This window comes from Lithohypha guttulata (assembly GCF_036872675.1).
Source record: "Lithohypha guttulata strain CCFEE 5908 chromosome Unknown scaffold_2, whole genome shotgun sequence".
Lineage (NCBI taxonomy): Eukaryota > Fungi > Ascomycota > Eurotiomycetes > Chaetothyriales > Trichomeriaceae > Lithohypha > Lithohypha guttulata.
The window spans coordinates 1,584,087-1,610,684 of record NW_027042751.1 but is presented as its reverse complement, the minus strand read 5'-3'; the positions used below and the strand labels follow the sequence as shown (position 1 = coordinate 1,610,684).

At 49.2% G+C, this 26,598-nt stretch overlaps 7 protein-coding genes across 7 annotated transcripts; 3 read left to right on the top strand and 4 right to left on the bottom strand.

The window, feature by feature from the left end:
* Positions 1-428: 428 nt before the first annotated feature.
* On the bottom strand, positions 429-2,483 carry RRN3 (DNA independent RNA polymerase I transcription factor; the record flags this gene model as incomplete). Its single annotated transcript, XM_064897065.1, has 1 exon — positions 429-2,483. One exon carries the CDS (start codon positions 2,481-2,483, stop codon positions 429-431), a length of 2,055 nt encoding a protein of 684 aa, XP_064756015.1.
* A 422-nt stretch (positions 2,484-2,905) lies between these two features.
* On the bottom strand, positions 2,906-5,449 carry LTR64_002696 (uncharacterized protein; the record flags this gene model as incomplete). The annotated part of the gene is made up of 3 exons (XM_064897064.1): positions 2,906-3,643; positions 3,703-4,077; positions 4,559-5,449. 3 exons carry the CDS (start codon positions 5,447-5,449, stop codon positions 2,906-2,908), a joined length of 2,004 nt encoding a protein of 667 aa, XP_064756014.1.
* A 1,623-nt stretch (positions 5,450-7,072) lies between these two features.
* Positions 7,073-7,972, bottom strand: LTR64_002695 (uncharacterized protein; the record flags this gene model as incomplete). Its single annotated transcript, XM_064897063.1, has 1 exon — positions 7,073-7,972. The coding sequence occupies one exon, from the start codon at positions 7,970-7,972 to the stop codon at positions 7,073-7,075; it is 900 nt and encodes a 299-aa protein (XP_064756013.1).
* A 775-nt stretch (positions 7,973-8,747) lies between these two features.
* On the top strand, positions 8,748-10,036 carry SAM2 (methionine adenosyltransferase sam2; the record flags this gene model as incomplete). The annotated part of the gene is made up of 3 exons (XM_064897062.1): positions 8,748-8,848; positions 8,903-8,960; positions 9,008-10,036. 3 exons carry the CDS (start codon positions 8,748-8,750, stop codon positions 10,034-10,036), a joined length of 1,188 nt encoding a protein of 395 aa, XP_064756012.1.
* Positions 10,037-10,857: 821 nt separating this feature from the next.
* LTR64_002693 (uncharacterized protein) lies at positions 10,858-11,804 on the top strand (the record flags this gene model as incomplete). The annotated part of the gene is made up of 2 exons (XM_064897061.1): positions 10,858-11,530; positions 11,584-11,804. 2 exons carry the CDS (start codon positions 10,858-10,860, stop codon positions 11,802-11,804), a joined length of 894 nt encoding a protein of 297 aa, XP_064756011.1.
* A 1,195-nt stretch (positions 11,805-12,999) lies between these two features.
* On the top strand, positions 13,000-14,656 carry LTR64_002692 (uncharacterized protein; the record flags this gene model as incomplete). Its single annotated transcript, XM_064897060.1, has 2 exons — positions 13,000-14,539; positions 14,589-14,656. The coding sequence occupies 2 exons, from the start codon at positions 13,000-13,002 to the stop codon at positions 14,654-14,656; spliced, it is 1,608 nt and encodes a 535-aa protein (XP_064756010.1).
* A 6,012-nt stretch (positions 14,657-20,668) lies between these two features.
* STE20_1 (signal transducing kinase of the PAK) lies at positions 20,669-26,049 on the bottom strand (the record flags this gene model as incomplete). The annotated part of the gene is made up of 4 exons (XM_064897059.1): positions 20,669-21,501; positions 21,554-22,579; positions 22,638-22,701; positions 23,596-26,049. The coding sequence occupies 4 exons, from the start codon at positions 26,047-26,049 to the stop codon at positions 20,669-20,671; spliced, it is 4,377 nt and encodes a 1,458-aa protein (XP_064756009.1).
* Between the last annotated feature and the right edge of the window lie 549 nt (positions 26,050-26,598).

The following is a 26,598-nucleotide window of genomic DNA, read 5'->3' as shown; positions in this document are numbered from 1 at the left end:
ATCAATATGGTGCCGCCTTGAAATATTCTCGACCTCACAGAGGGATTCTGCTACCCGCGAAAGTCTGTTCGGTAACCTAAATTCGCGTATGTTCTGAAGAAGTGGAAGAAAGCAAATAATAGTTGATTGTCTGTGAACGATTGTAAAATAGAGAGAAGCCTATGTAGCTTTCTGAATACGCTAAAATAAGCTAAAACACGCTAGTGAGTGACACGAACGTTAGTGGCCTGAATGCCTAGCTCACGTTCAACATGTTCCGCAATGGGATGTTCGAGCTGCAAACATGCCGTAAGACGTAGAAATGCTCATATCAGATGTGCGATGCCTTGAATTTGGACGGCGTCTTAAAATACAAATTGAAGTGTGATCAGATTTTGCGCTTCCATAGCAGACATGAGCATTTGACATCTTTGTATCTAGCTTTTTACCTACACCTCATCCGACTCGAGATCATCTCCAGCATCGTCCAACATATCGTACTCAGTTTCGTTCTCATCATCCTCATCGGAATCACTGTCCTCTTCTTCTTCTTCACCGGGAACTCCCTGCCACTCCACGTAATCGCCTTCAATCCAATGCTTGCTAATAGGTAGGTGGTACGGGTCGTAAGGGAAATACCCTTCGAGCATACCATTTTCTCCCACCCAATTTCTGTCACCATCTGATCCACTGCTCAAACTGATGTCGGCTACTGATCGCCACGAAGTCGAGATTCGGACACGCTTGTTCTCCTCGAGTTTCGGATAAACGTAGAAGAGCTGTAGTGCATGTGTGAGCTTTGCGAACTGCTCGACGATGCCTGGACTGCAGATCCGAAGAGGGTTGAGACGTGAGTATATGGCTGAATGAATGACTTCGCGAATTGCTTGAGGTAGAGCATATGGCTGCTGCTCGTCTTCAAGATCGGAGTAGTCGTCGTCCTCGGCGTCGAGAACAGATGTGCCGAGATCACGCCATCGGAAGCAGAAGATGTACATGACGGCTTGGAACATAGCGTAGAAATCACCGTACTTTTTGAGATCTGGGTTGATGCAACCTGGCTCGTATTTGAGACGCTGCTCGTCCAGCTGTTGGCAAAGCAGATCGAGGCAGTCGTGCACTAGTGCAGGGGAGACATTCTTGCCTCGTCCCACAAAGCCGGAGAAGTATGCAGCTGCAGCGTGGCGGATCATTGGAGAATGCTTCTGGTCCAGCAGTATACTGATACAGTTCGTGACGAAGCGGTCTACTCGAGCTGGATCAGCTTGCGCGAAGTGGAAGATTAGGAACTGAGGATGTCGTGATCGGTATGTTGGCAGAATCAGGCTGTTGAATTGTGCAATCAATTGCTCAACCGCATTGTCCCTCAATTCTAAATTGGTCGTGCTCGTTAGCTCCGCATAGTATTCGAACAATGTATCCATAATCTTGTCAACTTCACCAACATCCTCCTTGAGCTGTTTCTTTCGTGCCGCTGCAGGGTCCATTCCCTCTTCCTCGTCTGAATCGGAATCTTCTGTAGACTCGGCATTCGATGCGTCGTCGCTCGAAGTGTTTGAAGAATGGCGTCGTTGGGAGTATGCTAGCGTTTGTGACTTGGTCATGTGTTGCAATATCTCATCTTCCACGTCATCATCCTCTTCGTCAAGGTCTGCCTGAATCGAAGCATCTAGCTTGATCAGCTGTCGTAATATGGTTGTCAAGATTTCGGAGGTGATCTCAGGAGTGTAATGTATCAATTGCATGAAGTTTTCGACAAACGCCATTCTATCCTTTGACTTTCTGAATTCGAAATCCAGTTTGGACGATATGCGCTGTGCCAGGACTGAACTTGCGAGTGGTATAAGTTGTGTCATGTATTTGATCGTCTCCAGGACACGTTTGTGTATCTTCGGCTGACGCACAACCTTGCATTCTGCAATTCTTCTCGTCTTTTGGGGTCCCAATAGATCAACAAGCATGCCCACTATAGCGTTCACAAACCCACCTTGTGCCACAGCCACACTGCCTAAAAAGCGAACGAAAGTCGCCACATAGGCATCATCTCGACCCACCCATTCACTAGAAATCACTGACTGTACGAGCGAACCACAATCTCTTCTCAGTCTCGAAACGTTTGCCTCAAGCGCTTGGATGTAATATCTGAGAGCTTTTGTGGACAGCGCGCGCTCTTTCCCAGGCTCGATAGTAAACAGCGAACGTATTCTCTCATATGACTCATGATCGTAGGCCAGATGTCGTTCGAGGGCCCTTCGAACCTGCTCATTTACCACAAGTGGGTCCAAGTCATCCTCTTCATCGGCTGAGACTATATCGACATCGGCATCAAACTTCACACGCAAACGCTTGGAGGGACTCGAGGGTACATTGGTAAGGTTCGTGTCATCAATCGATCTCTTCAAGGTCGATCTGCGAGGTAAATTGGCAGGTCTTATGGACTGTTTGGAAAGCTTATTGGCAGTGGGAGGCGTCGGCCGCATTGAAAGTGGTGGAATGACTGCCATTCGTGGTGTAGTTGGATGTGCAAATTGTACATGAAGGGCTCAATATGTCTATGTACACATCAATAAAGACGACAATGTGCTTGACAAAAGGACTCCGATCTAGATAGAAATAGATAGTGCTCGCGTGAGGAACAAAATTCATGGTAGAATCTGAATTACTCCACACATTTTGGCCAAGATTTCAGGCGGGCACACGTGACCATATATGGTGTCTAGGCAGTAAGGCACTATCAGCACTTTATGCTCAACCAAGATCACAATATCTTCTGAACAAGTGATTTGACAACTTAAATCACTTTCACCTTCTGCGCTATATCGCGATCTAGAATTCACTCGGATTACGGCAGTTCCTACAAATTACGAAAAGTAAATATACATGTCCGAGCCTTCGATACCAACGAGACCATTCATGGCAGTATCCTTCACTTGCCCTCTCGCCGACTCAACTTCTCTGTTCCTTGGAAAGCATCAAAGTCCATCGCCTTCTCCTTGTTCAATGCATGACGATGTCCAAGAGCACGCCTAATGATCCAGTCTTTCGCCATCAATATCCCCTCATTTTTCCTTCTCTCCTCTTCCTTGCGTCCTTCGTCATCCAATGCCGGTATCTTGTCACTACCCTCCAGTCTCTTCATGAGCACCTCATTCTCTGGTCTGCTAAAGTACACTAAACTATATCTAGTGAAATCTGCTTGTGCGCCAGGAGGAGACACAACGCGATGGATATTTGATCGCAGCAAGCCGTTGGTGAATACTGCCATTGCATCGCCGAGATTAATGATTGCATGACCAGGAAGGGGTTTAACATAGCACCATTCTGCATCTTTGCCCGGTGGTAGGACTTGCAAGCCACCGAGCCGATTGAAGAGAACGGTCACACTGCCAAAGTCGGTATGTGCTCCAAGAGTGAGTTGACGGTCATCCATGGGCTGTGGTGGAGCTTTGATGAGACGTACTTGATCTCCTGAATTATGACCGACACGGTGGAGGTTTGCTAGTGTACCGGGAGGTAAGTCCAGGTGGTCGTTCAATAAGCTAAGGACCATAGTGATGATACCATGCGCGGAAGTCATGAAAGACTTGAAGAGAGGGCGTTGCGTATCGAGGACTTCGGGCGCGGGTAGCTTCTCAGAAAGGCCCATAATATCGTCCTTCGAGACCTGAGAGGAGAAACGTTAGCTGATTACCAATGCGACATACGGAGGTATGAGGAACACACATTGTAGAACTCATTACGGTCAGTTCGTCCTGTTTTGTCTACCACATTCGCACCATATCCCTTATACCCAAAGTAACTATTTTTATGCATAAAATCATACTGCTTCTTCTCTTCGAGCGGCAGATCGTACAAATTCTCACCAACACGAAACAGTTTGTCTGCATCTGCTAAGATGTCATCGCCAGGACCCCGCAAGTCCAAGTAGAAGAAGCCCAAGTCTTCACACGCTCTGAGTAATCGATTGACTTCTTCAAGATCGTTATCCCGAAGCTTGGCAAACGATAGCCGAAGGAGTGGTGCAGTCGGAACATCGTCGGGAAAGGCTGGCGGAGAAGTGTCGCCGTTAGTATGACCGTTGAGACGGATACCATTTGTCTGTGAAATCGTTTCTGTAGCCATCATATTTGGTGCTCACGTATTCTCGGTTCAACTCAACGAAGGAAGCAAGAATGTCACATTGCCGAAGCCATTCTCCAGCTGCGAATATGTATGACAATGGTCCGTGTCGAGTTGGCTCGGTAGTGCTGGCGTGCGGGGATGCGTCAACTGTGGCAAAGCACCTGACCAGTTTACGATATATCAGGACTACTATTATCTGAGCCAAGTTGGCAATGCTTAAGCCCGGTACTGGCGGCGAGGCTGCTACTGATATGCATGCCTGCAAACGCATACCACACTAGATTGTGCATGGGGATTCTGCCTTACTGCTTCTCGTGATTGGCGAGCTTATGTCCAATCACAATACATGAACAATCTGCTTGGCGAGCTTATTGTACTTCGTTGCGAATGACTGCCCTTCTCTTGATTACCGGCAAGTGTCAGTTGTCCACGCTCCTGCCTCATAATATCCTCATACAGCTGAATATGACATATCTGTCGAGGCCGCAGAAGAATCGTTCCATTCCAGTCCCTTTCTCCTGGTTTCCCACTTCTCCAGCTCAAAAGGTTCGATTTCGGTGACATTCTTGTCTTGCCAAAGGATCGTGGCACATTTGAAGTCAGCGTCAGGCAATGGATCCTGAATAACCCCAAACCCGCCTATCGCGATTCTTCCTCTGAAAGGAGCAGCGAAGAAGTAGACCTGAAAGCTCACTTGCAGCTTCGGAGGCAGGTTATGAATCGACCGCTTTATCCATTGTGGAAGATCATTGTATCGTCCCTTGAATTTCCGAAGGAGATTGGAGTGCAGGTCGATAGGACCATCGCCTGGATCTACGAACATATATTGGAGTCCTACCAGGTCAATGGTGAGTGTTCGTAGGTTCTTGAGACCAGCGAGGAAAGAGCATGGAGTCTTCTTGCTTGTAACTTTGGAGCGCTTTGGCTTCGTCCAGGAGAGTACTAAATGTCGAACCCTCGTCAATGTCGCCAATCTGTTCCAGCTTCGCCATTTATCGTGCATTCTGTAATGGTTGATCCTGAATGTGCACGTCTGGAAGAAGACCTCGACGGCCTCTTCCCGGATAAATTTGTTGACGTATAGCAGTGCTCGAATAGGGTTCTCCTGCTGATCACTCTTTTTCTGAGGAGCGTTGATGTCTGTCCAAGTGGTACCGCTGAAGACGTGTTTGTAGATCAAGACGCGTACTTCGGCTGGCAATTTGACGAACTTCGGTCGGCTCTTTCTCTGATTCTGTTTGTACCAATACCTCTGTTTCTTCGGAGTGATAACACCTCGCTGCGAAATTTTGCGCTTCGCATTTTCCGACGATGGACTAGAAGAGAATGCACCCTTCGGAGTTTCCATGTTTTCTTTGAGTCTTCGTGATGGCTTCAGCATAGTATCTGTGTTAGAATCAGCTCTCACCGCTAGTGCTGTCGTGTTAGATGTGTGTGAGTTAGAAGATGGTACTATTGGAAGGAGGTGAAAGTCCGCAACAAGCAAACATTTTGCAAACTGCCAAGCCTAGTATCTGTCTGATTTTGTCGAGTGAAGGCCTTAGTAGAACAGAGTGATAGTCATCACAAGGGTTTTCAACTGCGAAGAGAATCGAATGGAGAAGCTTTCTTTGGTGCAGAATATACCAGCTTAACTCTTTGTACTGTATTCAAGCATCTTCCAAGCATGTCGCCTGACATCAAGGTATGTACTCAGGTCTTTGCCATCGCTGTTGAGCAGTTGACGACAATTCAACTGCTCAAAATTAGCAACTGCACCCGATTACACGTGTTTGCGTTCGCTGCAATGACTGTAAGGTTGACACGATCTGGGTAACAAATGAAGAGGATGACACTCGTGTACATAGTCTCCGAGATGTTGACATTCAAATGATAAATTGAGAGCGGAAGTGATACAAAACTCCACGTGTCTGAGCGCACGTTCAGAGGTTTGTTCATACAGCACAATCTTGACAGTCACTTCCACAATTCCTACTGAACGTGGAATTTCGCGTCTATGACATTCTAAAACAAGTTGGTTCTTACTTGACATATATACTTTGAATAGATAGTGCTGAGCGGAGTTCTTCACCGACGCGAACGCCTGACTTTCAACAACGATACCACTGGCAGTCCTACTTGCGAAGCCTTTACCCTGACAACCGCAGACCTGCTTGCTCGAAATCGCTGAAAATGCCACAGACGCGGTCGTCTCGTCAGAACCACTCTTCGGCCTCACAAGAAGATGATCGTCTTACGCATACCCTTCTCAGTCTCAATATCCTCTACCAGACCCACATTCACCCACTACTGCCCGAGGCGTTGCAGCCGGTATCCAGCACAGTCAGCTCGATGATCCTGAACTCAGCACCCTATCTCACTCAAGTCATTGCAGTATGCCGCAAAATACTCGCTTCAGCCTCTTCCGTCTCATCAACAGACGCGTCCAGTTCCGCCCTACTTAGCCTGGGTGTGCTCCTGATCACACTATACATGGTGATCCGCATAATGAACTATGTAAGAAGAACGATAATGGGATGGGTTTGGCTTGGGGTTAAGTTGGTATTGGTGGCAGTCATGGTGCAGGTAGGGCTGTATGTCAATAGCTATGGATGGGAACGAGCTATGCGAAACGCAGGATGGCTTGGTGGGATTGGTTGGGGCTTGTTGGAGGATATGCTGAATCAGAATCAGCAGCAGAGGCAGCCTAGAGGGACAAGAAGCAGAGGGCAGAGTGGTTACAACAATAACTATAACGAACGTGGTTACGGTGCAGGGGGACGTTATGGTTATTAGCAGTTGGAATAACGGCTTGGAGACAGGATATATGCGGAATTTGACGATGACGACCAACCATAAGCAATGAGAACCGCAGCCATGACCACTCGGATTGATGTACTAAACTAGTGTATAACCACAAATGCTCTATATCCAAATCTGTCTGCCACCAACGCCTACGCTGAAATCCATACGTCTATCCGTGTTCAAGTCGTCAGTCGTTCTCCCAGACGGGTTCGTCGTTGTCAAACTCTTTTGGCTCTCTAGGTTCTTGTGCTTCGTGATACTGTATGGCATTGTCGATGTAGCTCAGGATATCACCCACACTCTCTTCATCGTTGACATCCAATTTCAAAAAGCTCACCATACTGAAATCGTCAATCAGTCTTGCCACGGCACGATTCAGCTTCTTGAAACTGCCGCCACTCATGACCTGGTCAACTTCAGTAGGGTCGCTCGGATCGAATGCGTCTTCCATTGTGAGAGCGTTCCGTTCGGTATCTTCGTCGTCCATCAGATTCGAGTCCGGATCCACGAATTTCTTCATTTGTGTATTACTGATCCGTCCCTGTATCAGATCCATCTTGGACATAATATTCACATGCGGCAATTCCATCATGACCATCGCACTCATGGCACTGAGGGTACCGGCGAAAAACTTGGCCTTGTCGACCACAAAAGTAGCCTCTAGCAGATAGGTCGCACAGAGGTTGATTCCCATTGCTCCTTGCCGGCTCAGAAACTTGATAAGCTCGGGTAGAAGTGGGATATGTGTATATAGCTCAATCTGTCCTGGTAGATCAAAGATAATCAAATATTCTTCGCTTAATGGTTCAATGGCTGTATGCAGGAAGTCGAGGTTCTGTAGGAGAAACTCGAAGCAAAAGATGAGACCACCATTGGGTCCGAGTGACATCTCTTCCATAACATCGTCAAGGCTGATCAGGTCGCGGATGTCGAGGTCAGGGGTATATGCAAAGGACTCGGCTGCTGGATCGAGGTTCACGTAGAAACAGGAGCGACGCACGGTTTGTAAGTGTTGGATCAATGCTGTGCAGAAGGTCGTTTTGCCTGCACCTGCAGGTCCCATCACGAGTACACCGAACTTGGACATCGTTGCGTCTAGAAATCGGGCCTTTGATATTGTTTGAGCAAAGTTGGACAACCTCGAGAGGACGATTTAGTGCGAAACTGCGAAAGAGAAAAACTGGAATCTGTTAGGGCGGGCACATTGTTAGCACAACACGCTGGAGAAGATTCACAGGCACTTTCGGCATTCGCATTTCATGTCAATCGAACAGGCAGAACGTATGATAGACAAACAGAAGTTGTTTTACTGAAGCAAGCGCCTCAACATTATTGCACTGGGCCACTTCACTTGGGGAGCAAACCTTCACCACCAGCAATAGTGCTTTACACCAACTTCACCGCAAGATGCGCCGAAAATGGTTCGACACGAATGCTTGGGATGATGTGATGATAAGTTTCCGGACCCATTTGTTCCCGTCATCGCGCAAGCGTATTGTGCTTCGTCTTTACAGCTTCACTCGCTACCGATCGAGCTTGTTGCCTGTAAGCATACTGTATTTTCAAGTCGGGGTCCTGGTGCAGTGGAGACCGTATTCATTCGGCAACAATTTTTTTGGGCTTCGAAGTCGGCGTATCTGATCGTCCCTCTGGCGTGCTCAATACACGTGGGGACTCGCTCCTGCTGTCATTGTTCTGTTGTAGGAAGTCAGTTTGCAGAAAACTGCCGTTCTCCCTCTAACACCCAACTTTTTCTAGTCAGAGCTGATTGTTCAGTACAAACACATTGGTCGTATATTTCTTCCCCACTTCACCAATACGCAGAATACCTTTCGGCTTCCTACCTTTTAGACAATTTCATAATGGGTTCAATCTCGAACGGCGTCGACAACGCTATTCCAGCAAAAGGAAGCTTCCTCTTCACCTCCGAATCAGTTGGTGAAGGACACCCAGACAAGATCTGGTATGGAGTCAACACCTTTGCTGTCAAGCCGACCAAATACTGATTCTCCCGTAGTGATCAAGTTTCTGATGCCATTCTCGATGCATGCCTCAAGGAGGATCCTCTTTCGAAGGTTAGGAAGTTTTGGTATTCTTGACGTGCAGAAACTTACCTTGACAGGTCGCCTGCGAAAGCGCAACCAAAACTGGCATGATCATGGTGTTTGGTGAGATCACCACCAAGGCTCGATTAGATTACCAAAAAGTCATTCGAAATGCCATTAAAGACATTGGCTACGACGACTCAGCAAAAGGTTTCGACTACAAGACCTGCAACATCCTGGTTGCAATTGAGGAGCAGTCCAAGGATATTGCACAAGGCCTTCACTACGATGAGGTCCTCGAGAAATTGGGTGCTGGCGACCAGGGCATCATGTTCGGTTATGCCACCGATGAAACACCCGAGTACCTACCTCTGACCATCCAGCTCTCTCACAGACTCAACAAGGCCATGCGAGACGCACGAAACGATGGCAGCCTACCGTGGTTGCGACCCGACACCAAAACCCAAGTCACAGTCGAGTACGACCATGACAATGGTGCCGTTGTACCCAGAAGAGTCCACACTGTAGTCGTTTCTGCACAGCATTCGGAAGACATCACAACCGACAAGCTACGAGAAGAGATCAAGGAGAAAATTGTCAAGAAGGTCATTCCTGCAAAACTGCTCGATGATAAGACAGTCTACCACATCCAGCCTTCTGGTCTGTTCATCATTGGTGGACCACAAGGAGACGCTGGTCTGACTGGCCGGAAGATCATTGTTGATACCTATGGTGGTTGGGGTGCACATGGTGGTGGTGCTTTCTCTGGAAAGGATTACAGCAAGGTCGACCGATCTGCTGCCTACCTCGCACGATGGATTGCCAAGTCTCTCATCAAGGCCGGTCTCGCACGACGATGCCTCGTTCAGCTTTCGTACGCTATTGGTGTTGCTGAGCCACTTTCGCTGTATGTTGATTCATATGGCACATCCACCAAGTCTTCAGAGGAGCTTGTTGAGATCATCAGAAAGAACTTCGACATGCGACCTGGTGTCATTGTCAAGGAACTTAACCTTACCAACCCTATCTACTGCCAAACTGCCAAGAATGGTCACTTCAGCGACCAGAGTTTCCCGTGGGAACAACCCAAGGAGCTCAAGTTCTAGACTATAGAACTTTCTTGGATGTCTCTGTTTCAACACCAGAGCATTTGTACAGTTTGCGGCAGCACAGGTGGCTACCACACATGCACGAATGATGCTTGATGATGTCTATAAATTTACGAATCAATACTCACGATAATGGCGCAGGTTGTGGGACACGAAGTCGGGAAAGACTACGATGTTAAGGAGCAATATTCAACATGTTCAAGATACCCATTGGCGCATATCGTACGGCATTGAAGCGGCGTTTTGTAGGGCGGTGGTGGCTACCGCAGATACCAGTCCATAAAAAGTGATAGAGTGGAGAACAATTCCGATGCATAGAAGACATTACGAGTCGTAGGCCAACCAGCCACGAACCACAAGCCACTGCAAGTCTTTCCCGGTCTTCAGAAAGACATCGTTCCGTGTGAACCACGACATGTTCTGCTTAACAAATTGCTTGCTCATTTCGATAGATTCGAAGCATACCCCTCTTGATTTTGTTCCTCGTCCACGAACAGGGCTCGGTATTCGATATGACGTCAGCCATATAAATTGTTGAGATGTTTGTGATCGTGTGTGTCAAAATAGGATCAATGGTCCGGGATACTGTTGATTTGGTGTAGGCCAGATACGTAGTGTTTCTGAATAAGACTCGCAATCATATCTTCGTGTCGCAAAAAATCAACTAAGCTACAAGACACACATATAGACCACAGAACGTGATATTTCGCTGTTCTAAGTATCCTTGTGCTACCACTTTCTGGGCGATATCTAAGAAGGGCCCCTACTCAAGCGAGCCAGAGTATTCTTGGCTACGTTCAATTCCGAGTAAGGACGAGATGGCAGAAACTACCAACTTTCATGTCGAGCACCTGTTCCGACTCAAGGGATATGTCTGCCTGGTGACTGGCGGAGGTACTGGCATTGGATTGATGGCAACGCAAGCTCTATCAGCCAACGGTGCCAAGGTGTACATCACTGGCAGACGTACAGAGGTACTGGAGAAAACCGCAGCGACACATCACCCGAAAGAGCAGAACGCAAAGACTGACCAGCATGGTGACATCGTGCCAATTGGATCAACAGACGTTCGCTCCAAGGACGATCTGGACAAACTCTGTAAGGAGATTGAGTCCAAGGAGGGTTATCTTAGTCTTGTTGTTGCTGCTGCTGGTGTCCCAGGTCCAAAAGAGCCACAACCAGACGTTCAAGACGCCAAGGAGTACAAGAAGCAGATGTGGGAGGCCGAAAGCTCTGAGGAGTGGAACGAGACTTTCAATTCGGACGTGACATCGGTATACTGGACAACTTTGGCGTGCCTACCACTTCTCCAGGCTGCGCCCAAGGACCACCTCTCGAGCGTCATCGTCATCAGCAGTATGTCGGGCATGATGAGAGATTCGCAGTCCCATTTCGCATACAATGCGGCAAAGGCAGCCACTGCACATCTGACAAAGATGATGAGTAAAGAATTTGCCAAGTTCGGAGTGAGAATCAATTCAATCGCACCAGGTAAGACCCCTCGTCGCGTTTTTTTAGCTGGGACCAGCTAACATTGGTAATAGGATACTTTCCATCTGAGATGACTATGAAACAGAGTGATGATAGGAACAAAACTGACATGCCAGATGAGAAGGTGAAGGAGAAGGAGCATCCTGTACCAGCCCAGCGGTCAGGCACCGACGAGGAGATGGGAATGGCCGTGATATTCTTGAGCAAATGTGCCTATGTTAATGGACATATCCTGCCTGTTGACGGAGGCGTGTTGAATGAGGTTGGACAGTAAGATAGTGCAGAGATACTCGAGTGATGCAGTCGTGTCGATCAATGCCAGAGTACAGTATCGACTGAAACACTTTGCGCCAGGCTGCAAGGCATATTGTGATCGCAGAACCCACCATGGCGTCAATCGTGCCTTCCGCTCGGCACGTTTTGTCCAAAACGCCGATAGTCTCTGGGTTTCACTCATCTCGTTGTCTCGTCACTGAGAGTAACTTGGAGCAAAGACGTCGTTTGTATAGCGGACGGGGATAGGTGCAGGTACAATGATCAGTGTTACAAATTGTTTACAGATTGAGTTGACGACACTGTCTGTCCTGGAGGACAAATTACTTATCTCGACCTTCTACTAGATTCCTTACTAATGATTGCTTACGATGGCGTCTGCCAACATCTTCAGTACAGCAAGTGAGACCACCTACTCTTCTGCCGCAGAATACTCAACCGCTACCTTTAATACCTCTACGTCCTTCTTGACCACACCTTCCTTTCGAGACGTCGCGCTCCTTCCTTTCCGTACGATTGCTAGAGTTGACCGTTTCCTCTTCAGAGCAATACCTCGCTTCATCGTGCGCACCACTGGTATCGAAGGACTTGCTCGTCATCTCTTCCGAGCAGGTCAAGCAGCTGGAGGTGAGGCTGTACCACAGGTTGCAGCTGAGGCTGGCGCTAGCTGGAGCGATCTTCTTGTTGAAGCGTTCCAAACGAGTACAAACAGGAGCTATTGGGGAATGCTACACTATGTAACTTCAAGATGGGCATTTACATGCTTCATCTTGGCCCTTGTCCTCAATCGTGTCACCATCTACGGCGCGTCGAGGCAGCGCATTGTTTTGACCTGGAACAAGAGGTTTGCATTACGTCTGTTACCTATTATCCTGTTCGCCGGTCAGATCTATCAGCTGCTTCAAGCTGTTCGCTGCCAGACTTCCCCGGAATTCTCCCTCTATCGTTATGGAGACAACAACAAGTACAGCATATTAGATTGGTCGACAGACGGAGGCGCTCTTCATACGGTCTCATCAACTGTGCTCTTTTGGTCAACAGATGAGCAAGCATGTGCGGCCGTTGGTATGAGCAGACCCGAGCCCGACGTCAGAGCACCTCGTGGTTCCTTTTCTCTTCTCTGGCCAACGTTTCTTCGCCTTAGTCTTTCCCATTTCGTGGAAAGCTTATCTTGCTCTTTGCAGCAGGTTCCGTCCATGACAGAGGTCGCTTTGTCTGTGTTTGAGCACTCGCTTGCTTTCGCAGAAGCTGAGAACATGATATTTCACACCCTGAACAAGAAGGTCGGCAAACCCGCGAATGCCACCTCCACCACGACTGCTGCTGCGGCTGCCATAACATCGGAAGGCACAATACCTGCATCGGGCACGATTCTTGCTATTACTGATGCTGCTCATGCGCTCTTTGGACAACATCCTTTCGATAGAATAAACGTACCAGTTGAGATACTACTCATTGCACTATTCTCCTGTGGAAATGCTTTAAGCTCGCATGTCATTGCTGTTCTAGGCAAGAGACACCATTTCAGACTAGTAAACACAACGTTCTGGGGATTGTGCTATATGATAGCATTCACTTGGGGATTCTTTGTGGAAAGCGACATGGTGCGCATGGAAGACGGAGTTGCAAAACCGGTCAGTGGGCTGCTACACTTCCCTACAGTCGCCATAGTGGGCTTTCTACCCCATATGGCCATAGTTTTTGGCATCGCTGTGTGCAGCGTGATCTATATGATCGCATTACTGCTTACAGCAGTGTCGCTTGGTACAAATCCGAATATCCGTCAACCTACCAGTTTAGCAGAACGAGTCAGTATTGCTCATGACAACTTGCAAGCTGCGATACAACTCAGGAGCATCACTTTACGCTGGTATGAGGACTTTTACACGTCACTTTTGCGGGTCGGATTTGCAGCGCTCACCGCTGCATCCGAGGCTGTTTTTCTCAATGAAGGCCGCGCTGTGGAAGCAAGGCAATTCACGTGGCTAGAAAACGACCGTCTTGATGAATTGGACGCATCACGGCCGGAGAAGCCATCCGATGAATCTCATTTCCAGATTGTGGAAGAATATGGTGTCCCTCACCCCCCTTACGATGACCAAGGCCGACAGATGGGGGATTGGAAATCAGGTTACGACAAAGAGCGAAAGCTCGAGAAGAACGACAAAACCTTGCAAACTAAGGATGCGTTCGTCTATCCTAACCCGCGCTCAGATGGAGTTGGTGCATTACAGAGGACAACTAGATTTTATCTTCTTTTCATATTTGTTCGTGGTATACTGTTCACAGTTGGAGGCTGGATCGCATACGGGGCGGGCGCATTACTAGATCGTTTCGGAGTAACTGCCAGACCTACTTGGTTACGCAAAGTGATCGGAGGCTCGTTGAAGCAGATAGCTAATGACAGAGATCGACTACGTACGGAAGAAGAGAAACAGGAATTTCACGAATGGAGACGGCGTCAGGGTTTGGAGCCACGACCCAAGGACGACCATATCGATATCGAGCATGAGATGAGGGACAAGATTGCTCTAGAAGGACACGAGAATCCTCAAGAAGTCCTTGATCAGAGAATGTACGACTGGTGGAAGGACGGAGGATGGTGGGGCACCAAGGATGACAGCGCCGATTATGTCGTGCCGAGTGTCGAGATTGACGAAGATGCCACAAGCATAATCACAACGACCACAACCGGTTTGGACGATGTTGCAGATGCCTGGGAATCGGGGTCGGAAGGTGCGAGGACACCCACGCAGCCATACCAGTCTCCTTCCTGGTCTTTTAGTGGTCTTCGACAGAGACGTTCAGCAACGCCAACACCCGAAGCACCAATACTTGACAATGCGACCTTAGCACGACTACTCAATCCACAGGACAAAGAATCAAGGGATGAAGCTAAGATTTTATCATCGCACTTGTCTTCGAATGATGGCGTTATGACTCGATCACGATTTCGTCGACAGTTCGAAACAGATCGGGCAAGACTGCTGCTTTCTGGACAAACACCTCCTGTACTCAACAACACCGCTGCCTCTGTGTCGAGTTCAAGTCGAAGACCTCTTACTCCTGATGAAGAAACGCACGCCCTGGAGCATCTGTTGTTAACACGTCGTAAGCAGAAAGGTCGACGCACCCAGCAGCATCGTCAGAACGATCAATCAGCATCTACTTCAGGCCAGATGTCAGGGCCATCATGTGTGGTTTGTCAGTCAGAGCCTCGAACTATTATTGCTTGGCCTTGTCGCTGCCTGACTGTTTGTGAAGACTGTCGAGTGAATCTGGCAATGAACAATTTCGGTAACTGTGTGACCTGTCGAAGGAGTGTAGGTGGGTTTGTAAGATTATATGTACCATGAGAGGATATAGATTTGTTCATAGAAAGCGTGGGTACTTTTGAGGCGTCATAACAATCCGAACTGATGTGACCTCTTTACTTACCTATATAGTACCACGATCTTGCACGACGTATACATACATCACCGACCCAATGTTCAAGCTCTTTGTATGGCAGTCTTTTATCCTCCACATCCTCTCGGCAAGCATTTGACAATTTGGTTCATCGGGCCCGCGTACAGCACAGGAACTCACAGCTCTTCCAAGGGTAATCTATCCTCCAGACCCATACCCATCCCTACAACGGACAAACGCGAGCAAACAAAACACCTACACATCCCAGCGATGGACCAAACTCTCCTCCTTTCACGAGTTCAACACCACCACCACCACCACCACCACCACCAGGTTCATTGTCTTCAAATAATGCGGTCGTTATGCATATTACTCCAGGTTTCCCCCACCCACTATGCCGGCCCAAACAGAACTGCAGAAAAATTTGCACGGTTGAAAGCATTTCGTCACGTCCATGCATTAGAATCTACAGCTCGACTGGTCCTGGTTGTCCATCTCCCCGTGGTAGAGGGAGAGGTAGAGATGACGGCGATGAACAAGGTTGCAACATCAAGCATGACTGCTTCAATGTGCACACATTTCACGAGCAGTGCCATTATATTACCGGCAGCACTCGTCACACCTATTATTGCCTGTTTTCTCCATCATTGACTCTGTCGATTTCTGGTTATCTTTGGATCTCGAGCCTCACGTCCCATTGTCTCAAAGCCAAGACGCAGGCAACGTCTTCTCCGCAGGAACGAGCTCGACATCCCTCCGTGGCCATGAGGAGTCCGTTCGCTCCCTGATAACGACTGGCTCAACTGCTGGTATTAATTTCATACTTCTCCTTGCATCACCACCACTACCACCAGCTTGCCCGTGACGATCTTCCCTCGCCACAGCCCCATGCATCTCAAACGCCATTGCCATCCCATCATCGGCCTTCCTTTCATTCCGATATCTATCACTGGTCTTCATGCCGATCCACGCCTCACGATGCTGCTGCCGCACACTTTCACCTTGGCTTTTAGCAGAACTTTTCATTGCCTTCCGTCGACGCTTCTTCCTCCTAATTACACAACAAGCCGCGAGCGCGAATACAATAGCGACTAAGATGACGCCCGCGCTAATACCGCCAGCGAGAAGGTTTATAGTGATGGTCTTGGTGGAGAGGAGTGGTGATGATGATGAAGGCGAGCGGGAGGGCGAGGTCGTGTTTGTGTCTGACGAGGACAGGGACGAAGATGTGCTAGAGGGACGAAATGTTGCGATTATCGAGGTCATTTCAGTGGACTATATGTGAGTTTCGATTTTGTGTTGGTGAGAGGTGTGCGGTGCTTATCGTGTGTGAAGTGAGGTTTGCAATGGCTGTCGACGAAGTTGTCGTTGTAGATGATGAGAAGTGTATGGAAACTCTCTCTTCACCGACATCGTCGTCTTGCTCGCTTAGGTTACTGGTCGGATGGCCGAGTGTGCGTACAAGCACAACACAGCACAGCATATTCTTCCGACACTCCCCTCTTCTCGAAGCTGTCACAATCATTTGAAATCCCAGCAGCTTACGCTAGCGTCGTGCGACGAATTGCTACTGCCGTAGCAGAGTCCCCAGGCAGTAGTAGGACACATCCCGCAACTATCCGTCTCTTGTGGCCCGACCATAGGCAATAAGGAAGAGAAAGCATCGTTGTGTATTGAGCTCCAGTTGAGTGTAGAGATCTATACCAATACGTACTGACAATGGCAGTTTTTCAAGAACGAAAATGATACCACGAACAACAAACATTCTTCTAGAGAACCACGTTCTATTCATGTTCAGCTTCTGCTCTACCCACACTTCAACTTCTTTTCGAGCCTCTTTTACCTATAATTCACCTCTACCTTGGTTCTCTCTCTGTTCCAAGTCTGTTCGTCTTGTAGTTCGTATTTGTCGGAGTAGTCGATGAAGAAGGTGAAAGTCAAGTGGGGTTGCTTATCGAATGACAAAGTATTCGCACCTGGAATCGACCATATGAGCGGTGTAACTGCGTCGATAAAAGAGCACTGCCTGGCAATCTCGATAGCCACTTGAGTTATGACCCTACGCCAGTACACACCGCGCAGATCCACTCTGCTTTGGTATACCGCCATGGTCGCACGGGCATTGACAGCGTTGGAAGACAGTGTATGTCTCGAGGTCGGTGGCTAGACTTAGTGAAATTGCATCCTGTCGAGGAGTAAGAGCCTCTAGTGTTTGTGGCTCGAGTCTATCAAAGTAGGCTCGTATCCGGGCAGCGACACCATTAAACCAGTCCTTTCGTTGTTCAAAACTCCAGCTGACCGATGTGCTAGGAGTAGATTTCTTCGCCTTGACTTCATCGCGTGTCTCGAGCGTTCTGGCATTTTTTGTTTTTTCGTGCGTGCCCAGCCATCCTACTTGACCTCTTCGCCGTGATGCTACTACGCTGGAAGATGAACTATCGAGGGAGAAGTCTCGGCTCGAAAGGCCATTGTAGGCAGTCTTTTCTGTCCATCGTTAGTGGGGAAGGCAAGAGCGCGCCACGGCAGAACCGTACGAGGAAGACAAGAGGCAGTCGCAGTGGTGCGCTCCTGTTACCAGGTTTGAACTGGCAGGAGCGCACCACTATGTCGAGTTTCGCAGCCATCACGCCTATGTCAGCGGCACGAGATACACAACGCCGAATAGACATAGAAGGCGTGATGGCTGTGATCGCATCTTAAAGTAAGAGAGGTTGTAGATCACTAGTAGATGACTTAGCTTGCCGAGGATACTGCCTCAGCCCACCGAGGACACCTAGTCAGGCCAAGGTGAACTCACTTGAGTAAGTCGGGTAGTTCTACCGTGGCTTCGAAGGAACTTCCTGTCAACCTCACCTCAGCAAGACACTGAATTGCACTCCTCTCCTCCTACTCTAGAACGACACGCCGGTCTCAGTAGCGCGTAGCATGAAGTTCATGTGCATGGTACGTTCCAGGATCAAGCTCGGAACGACCACCATGGTAGATCTGATTATAGACGTCCCGCCGATCAGGTTGTGGCTGGTAGATTTGCGACCCGTTAATAGGAGAAAGAGATCGCGAAGGACAGGACACCGTACTGTGCTTGCCCGACAATGGACTCACAACAGCGTCATTGGCCAGCTCGCTCGGTACGTGACCCTCTTTCTGTAAGAAAGATGGATTTTGCTGCATGCTCCTCTGCAATGGTGCCGAGTGCTCATGATAGCTTGGCGGTACTGAATGGACCTGCCGCCTCGCGCGCTTTCGGCCCCATTTGAAGGCAAGGAAGACGAGGAGAGCCACAAGAAGCAGGAAAACGAAGCCTCCTATAGCTATGCCAGCTACTACTCCTGCAGTGAGCGTCCCGCTGTCTCCGGTCGTTCCTGTAGCTATGCCAGGCGCGACTGAATCTGATGTTGATGGATCAGGAATGGGAGACGTGTTCGGTTTTGTAGTCGTTGTCATCATGTCAGTTACATCTGGGGTTCTACCAGTAGTGAGGCCGATGGCGGTGTCGGTGCCGGTCCTCGTGCTGGTACTCAACGTAGTAGTCCGCTGCGGAGTACCCAGCACCGTGGCACCGGAAAGGCTTGCAGAACTGCTCGTTACACTCTCGAACGTGAGCGTGGTAGATATCGTCTCGATGGTCGAACTGTAAGCTGTGGTAATAGTACGCGTGCCTGCATTGTTGGCACCAGAGGCCGAGAGTTGGGTTAGATGGCCATCAATCGATGTATAAATTTCCGTATTCAACAAAAGATCGCATGACCCACAGTTCCACGCCTGAGTATATTGCCCATCGTAATAAGGGACAAAGCATGTTAATGGGACATCATCGGTGGCAATGAAAGTAGCTGGATCCTTGAGTTGGGTAACATAAATGGCAGTCCCATGCATTGAGGTCATCGCCACATATACCTCGTCCCGGTCAGCTCCGAGTTGCACTGTAATGCTCATCGTGGTCCTCTGATAAAGAAAAGGTTAAGGTCTGAGTTGCGACTTTCGAAAAACGTATCAACACAGGTAGAGAATAGCAAAGTAGAGCCAGCGATCGATGCAAAGGACACCACTTATGAGAGACAGCCATGGCCAAGAACACTCCGAGCAGGCAAACTCGAACCGATATGGTAGAGCTCCTGCGCCTTCTCGTACGTGTGACAAGCCATCCAGAACCGGAGTTTGTGAACCAGAGCGAAGCTGCGGACGAGGTATCAGACTGTTTATATCCGTGAACAGCTGTTCATGCGGACAGCCTTGAAACTGTGCTAGAATTTTTGCTCGACTAGCTGTCGGGAGTGGCAAAATTCGGTACGATATCGTGGGCTCTGCACGTTTGCCCTTAACGAGATCGTGCTACTCTAGCCACCAGAAACTTGTGTATGCTCACTCTCTCGAGCATGGTGTTAGCAGTGTGGTAGTCATCTAGGAACCATTGGAGATGCGTGATCGATTGGGAAGGTGGGGATGCAGACTTCGCTGCATCTGGATCTGAGGCTGTTGGCGATAAGGTTACACAATGCTATTCCGTGTTGTAAAACAGTCGTGGTAGTAGCAAACTTCGCAGTCAGAGGTTGCAGATACCGCTCTCGAAGGACAGATGTGTCATAGCCGTCATAAGAAGCACATCTCTCTTCGTCTTTGTTTTTTCCCTTGGCGTCTTTGCACTTGGGAAGTGGCGACGGTGTTATCTCGACCAATAGTCGGTAAGGATGGTAGTACCATTGATACCATGGTCCGTCAACACACATCACAGGATTGTGATCGACGAATAGTGAAGTCTCAGGACTTCACTTGGACGAGACTTGAATTGTTGAAGAGCTTCCTGATACACAGTAAATCAACTTCTCGAGAACAAGGCTCGCGGGCGTCCAGGCAACCCCAACATGCTGATCGTAGTTGAAGGAAACATGAAACAGAATCGAGATACCTGGACATCGATCGTAGTTCCTGCGGTGATCAGCATCGAACTAGTTGTAGTTCAGCTATTCTGGCCACTATCGATTGGCACAAACGAGGTCGATATGGTGTGACCAAGCTGTGCAGCGGCTTGTGCCGTATGTCTGAAAGTTCGCGGAACGTGTGACAGTAGCTTCGCATCCATGCTGCATCATCCGCACTGAAGAAGAGAAAGTATTCGGAGTGTAACCAGGTGCAACAAATCTACGAGTGGCGAAGTTCGTGTAGCGTGTGAACGATGCCACAAGCTGTGCTGAGCGCCAGGGCATGTCGCACTATCTTGCCGCTATGCAGATCGATCGCGTAGTAGAGCTTGGCAGGCACTCCCTGAAGTTATCATCGTTAGCAACGAGTAACTTCGAAAGACTCACCATTCGCCGTACCGCCATCATGTCGAGATGGAGCGTGCATTAACAGGATTGAACTCTTAGATTTGGTAAATGTCTCGTATTGTGGTAAAGTTGCGGTACTGGTCGCTGTATCGATCCTCCCTCGAACTTTTCTATACACCATCTTGTGATTCTACCTATAATAACTTCCCGGATCTCCTCCTCCAGCCTGCTGTACCGTTGGCGGCACGTAAGGTTGATAGGCTTGATACTGTTGCTGAGGTGGCGGACCGCCATGGTACGGTAATTGCGCAGAACCCGGTCTGTCTATGCTCGGAGGAGCTGACGGACCATATCCCGTACCAGGCGGTTGCGGTGGAGCATTGTTAGGTGCTAATGGTGGTGCTTGTCCTGGTTGCGAAGGTGGATACTGGTTGTGACCTTGCGGTGGTGGATATACTTGATTAGAATGCCCATCTGGAGCATTATCGTTGTGGCTGTAGACCGAGGGTGAGTAATTGTCGTCCGGCTTGTCATGGCTTTGTGTTTGCTGAAGTGGCGCATTGGGGTACTGCTGTGCCTGGGGTTGTTGTGGGAAGTGGTATGAGTTTCTATTGCCGTCTACGGGTGTATCGTAGACACTTGTTCCCATCTCTTGAGGTGGACCAAAACCAGAGGGTTGTGAAGGGCGACGCTGAGGTCCTGGAGGGCCAGATGGCGGAGCACCATATAGTTGAGGCTGAGCTGGTGTGTGGGATTGAGGAGGTGGACTCGATACTGGGTAAGGTGGTTGAAATCCTGGTTGAGCTTGAGCTGGAGGATATTGCGGTATGGCAGCGTTAGGCGGCTGGCCGTCTGGAGTGTAGAACCTTTGTGGGCCGTAGGACTGAGGTGGTGGACCATAGCCTGGATATGTGGCTGGCGGGCGGCCGTATTGCTGTGCTGATTGAGCCATTGAGCTCTCAAGGAGGGATTCGTAGTCGCGTCGAGCTTTGATGAACTTCTCATTCAACTGCTGCAAATCATCTAAGACAAATTAGCACATTTGACACGATCAATTCTTGGGGCTCGGGCCTACCTTTCTTCTGTGTATACTTCCCAATGAGCTCAATAAGCTTGGGCCGTATTGCCACCGTGTCATGGTATAATCCTGTGATCTCTTCGTTCTCTCTCGCACCCATATCGCCGGTACTCGTACTCAGGAGCGCAAGCAATTTCTCCACATTCTTGATCTGCGAAAACACCTCGGCTTCCATCTCTGCTTCTCGTTGCAAGTCTTCCTGTGTCGGGTCCTGCAGTTTTTCCACGTAGTTCAGAGGGAATATACCTGTTTGTCCTCTTAGGCTGCCTTTCCACCAATCTTTGTAGACCGACTCTATCACTGCGATCACATCACCCTTTCTGAATTGCAACTCTCCAGGTTCGCTCGGCACAAAATCGAAGAGGGCACGTACTCTGCTCACTGTGGCTGCAGTGGTCCCCGTCGGTACTGAAGTCGGTTGTTGTTGTTGTTGTTGCTGCTGCTGCGTCTGGCCCTGTGGGCTAGACACACCCAGCTCGACCGCTGGGGATTGTGACTGGTTTTGAATCGGCATAGTAGGTGTCCTGCCTTTGTCCTGTATACTCAACGTCAAGGCCATCTGTAACTCCTCTTCCTCTTTCTGTCTGTCAAATTCGGTAATCTGTCTTTTCGTGGGTGCTTGAGGAGGCTGAATATTTGGATTCTGGCTCTTCAATTTCTGGTAGGCACCCTCCATAATTCCCAGCTCGGGGTTTGTGCCAAACATCTTGGACCAATCCTCCATACACTGTAAAATCTTGCTCTTGACTGCCTGATGGGTTGTCCGATCGCCAGCCAGCCGCAGCAGGGCATCAGTAAAGGATTTGCTGGACAACTCTCTGTGAATCTTGATACCACAATTCTGAGACAGAGCATTTGCAAGTTCGAGAGTGTATAGCTGAACGTTGGCATTGCGGTGTGCCAGCCTTTTGATCATGGCAGCGACGGCATCCTTCCCACCCGCGTCCGAGCCATTGACTTTGTCGCATACGTCGAGAATATACTCCCAGTTTTCGCTTGTGAGGTTCTCATCTGTCGCTTTAGCTATAGATATATGTTAGACACAGTCCCTCCGAAAGAGTTTCTAGGCTAGGATGCTCACCAACGACATCGTCGAAAGCATTCTGTTGCGCGCGGAACATCCTCAGCGTCGAGCTTTGTGATCGCTGAGGTAGAAGTTAGCAAAACACTGAAGCAGAAGTAGCTTATTTAGCTATTGAAAGATGGCAAGAGTCTTCCAAAAAGCTTTCAATGAATGAGATCTTGTAGTCCAAAGGTGCTGCAAATGATCGGTGCCTTTGCTGGAAACCCAATAAACGAGCAGGCGCAGGACGGAAACATGACGCAGATGTTGCCTGGCGTGTTGGCGGAGCACAAGGCGGTCCTCGGACGCAGAGTTCCCGATTCAAAGTGGAGGTACTACACGAATATAGGTCGATCTGGTAATGGTATTCTAGCAAGACAAGCAGAGGAGTATTATCTTCAAAGGTATGTAATCATCTGTTCTACTTGAGGCTCGATAGCTCACAATATGTATGTCCCACCTTGGCACTCGTCCATGTTGCCCTGCGTGCAATATCTGCAAGCACTTAATAGAGGCGTCCAAATTCTAGCTGTGTGCTTGGTATCAGGTTTTTCCTATTTCTTCCACTCTCTGTTCATGGCCGTCCATACTTGTCTCATTACACATAATTCCTTGGCTTTATCGTACAAATTCCTTACATTTACCCTTGATCGTCGAGGTGATGTATATCCGATACATAAGGAGGACAACATGATGTCAAAATTTTGAACAAGAAAGAGATGTTTTTATGGCTGAATGCCACAAATTGAGGGATTAGTTCATATCGCTGGTCATCGCGTAGGCAGTCGTAAATCCGAGATTCTACTGATTCGACAGGAAGGCCTCTAGCCTCCTCGAGCTTGCTTCTCTGCAGCTCTGCTTTCTTTGGCTGACTGTACTAATGGTGCCAGGCTCGACAACGGAGCACAACTTTGCATAAATGGGTGCTGCGACGTGTTAGCACGAACACCAAACAACCTCAATTGACAATACTCACTGTCAGTAAATCATGAGCCGACGCTCGCTTTTCCGGCTCGACCTTTAGTGCAAAATACAAAAAGTCCCTGAACACAGGACTCAACGCATGCTCATCCTTGATCTTTGGTGTGCCAAACTTGGCAATCAAGTAGAGCGCTCGTAATGGAGACTCGGTTAGATATGGCGGCTCGCCTTCGATCATCTCGATCGCCATGATACCCAAACTCCAGATATCCACCTTGCGCCCGTACTCTTTCCTCGTTACGACCTCTGGTGCCATCCAATAAGGGGTTCCAACCATTGTCGTTCGCTTGTTGTGCGAGTCGTTGATTTGAGCGCAGAAGCCAAAATCCGTCAACTTGATGTCACCCTTTTCAGACAATAGAATATTGTCCGATTTAATGTCCCGATGGATCACGTTCCTGCTGTGCAAGTGCTGTAAGCCGTAGAGCACCTCCCGACACACTGCTGCGATTTGTGCCTCTGACATGATGTTGAACGTGACCACGTCTGTGAGACTGCCACCCTGCATGTATTCCATCACAACCCACAAATCTCCCTCGTGTAGAAACGAATCCATGAAATTGACAATGTTCTGATGTTTACTCTCCCTCATCACAATAATCTCATTGATGATGAGGTCTTTCTTAGGTTGCTGTTCGAGGTTCATCTGCTTGATCGCCACACATTTCTTTGTACCAGTCTCAAGCGCTGTGTATACTCCTCCCGAAGCACCCTGGCCAATCTTCTGCAGATCTCCATACTTCGTAGTTGGATCGCCCGGACTACATATCGCCCTCAAGCGCGCCGCAATCTCGATGCCATTACTTGGTTGTCTCTGTTTCCGTGGTCGCGGCCCTGGAGAGGGTCCAACGTGCGCCACCTGTGCTGAAATCTGACCATTATGTTGATCTGGGACTGCGTATTCTTTTTGTGCTATGACCGGGCTAGCTCCCACGGGTTTTGGAGGCACCGCCGGTCCTCGCTGTGACTGACTTCGACTTCGATCTAGCTGCTTCTCCACTATTGCTTGTTGTGCCATCGCCATGGCTTTCTCCTGCTGCATTTGATATTGTGTCGCATTATTGACTGGCTGCGGTAATGGTGGAGGTGCATGCTGTACTTTTGGCTGTGTGGCTGCTGAATTCGATCGACTCCTATTCTGGTTCCATATGGCACTCGGTATCTCGCCAGCACCTGGTGATTTCTGCACCATCTCGGGCATTCTTGGTGGTGGAAGTAAAGTGTCGTTGTTTATCCGTATAGGCAACTCCTTAGGCGCTGGAGGCGGCAGTCGCATTGGCGAATAATTTTGAGGATGTGTCGGAGCTTTTGGAGCTGCTCGGTTATGTATGTAAGCAGGTGTGGGACCACGGCTATGAGGCATAGGCGGACTGGGCGCGGTGACTGGTCTTGTGCCAGAAGGTATTGGAGGGGCTGCCCTCGGATTTTCAAAGCTGCCCTCGTGGTTTTGTGGAAAGCGTGGACTAGAAGGAGGTGATATTACAGAATTTGGGCTGACGCTGTTGGCCAGCCCTGCGTTGATTCCAAGACCTGAAGCCGGGCTTTTGTGGAGTGCACTGTTGTCGCTGGAAGGTGAATCTCCTATCTTTGCGTGGTCGAATTTGTGGTAGGCCGTGTCATCATGTCCTCCCATATTGGTTTCATAAGTTTTCATGATATTGTACATCATCTGCGGATTCTGCTTCTGCTCTGCTTCGGTCACACCGTTGTCGGAAAGCATTGTCTCCCAGCTCTTAGGTAGCCCGGTAAATTGGCCCGTCTCCTCGTTGAAACAGACGTGTGTGATATGCGTAGGATCTTGTGGCGCAGAAATCTTGATTTGTCGCGGCGAGCCCAACATGCTATTCATAAAGCTGGAGAAACCACTCTTCTTTCTGTGAGCCCTCAGAGGCTTCATCTGCGCCGCCATGTCGCCAGAAGCCCTCTTCATAGTCATCTCGCCTATCTCCGAACGAGGTGGTGTTATCTCTACGGGTGTTGCATGGCCATTGGGTGCTGCCATATCGTTCGAGCCCGACATTCTGAAGTCAGGGAAGCGCAGATCCGGCGAGGTCACTGTGTGCTGAGGTGGATAAGGGCGCGCAGGCTGAGGTAACGATCGCTGCTGGGACAAAGGCTGGGTTTGTTCGTCCATAGTACTTGGTGTTGATAGGTCGAAGGAGAACTGAAAGGCATCGGCTGTGGGAGGGAAGAAGTCGTTGGTGTTGACGATGGGCGAGTATTTCGAGTTGACAGAGTAGGCCAGCGAAGATTGTGAAGAGATATAGGGCGTCGTGGTCGAAAAATTGCGCTGATGGTGGGCGCGAGCTGAGGACTTGGAGCTGGAGGAAGAATATGGCGCCGACGGACTGCGAGTAAGTGCTCGGGGTAGAAGAGCTTGTTCTTGTGTTCGCAGTGATGACTTCTTTGTGAGGGCGCTCCTCTTCTGTTTGCTACCTCCAGCGTTCATGGTCTGCCGATAAGAACTGAGACGAGCAGAGCCAGGCAGGAGCCGACTACCTCCACGCTGCCCTGCTTGGAGTCTCGGACGTGCCAATTGTTGCTGGCGATCGCGAGCCACCTAGCGCAGCCAATCCGGGAAGTTCTAGGCTACAAGCACCGTTTAGTGACCTGCTACGGGCGGGTGGCGCCTGCGTTGTGCCGCCAGGAAGCGAATTATTAATTTGCCCATACGCAAGCACAGAACACTGGGAAGGCCAAATGTACTCTTGTGGCACACTGCCTTACGAGAGCTACAGTATCCAGTACTGCTAATAGTGCATGAAGAGTTCACTTGGTCAATAGCCGGCAGCGGCCCCGATATGACGAAAGCTGCTTGCCAATGATGTGGATGCATCTGACGCACTGACTGACAGACCGGCTTGCTGCCTATGTCCGCCTCGAAATCGATGACCCATTGAAAGCTGCTGCTTAGCGAGGCATCAAAAAACGGGGTTTCGCCCCAGCATCAGCCCAACTTTATCCCAAATCTTCCTTTGTGCCATAAGCGTTGCTCACA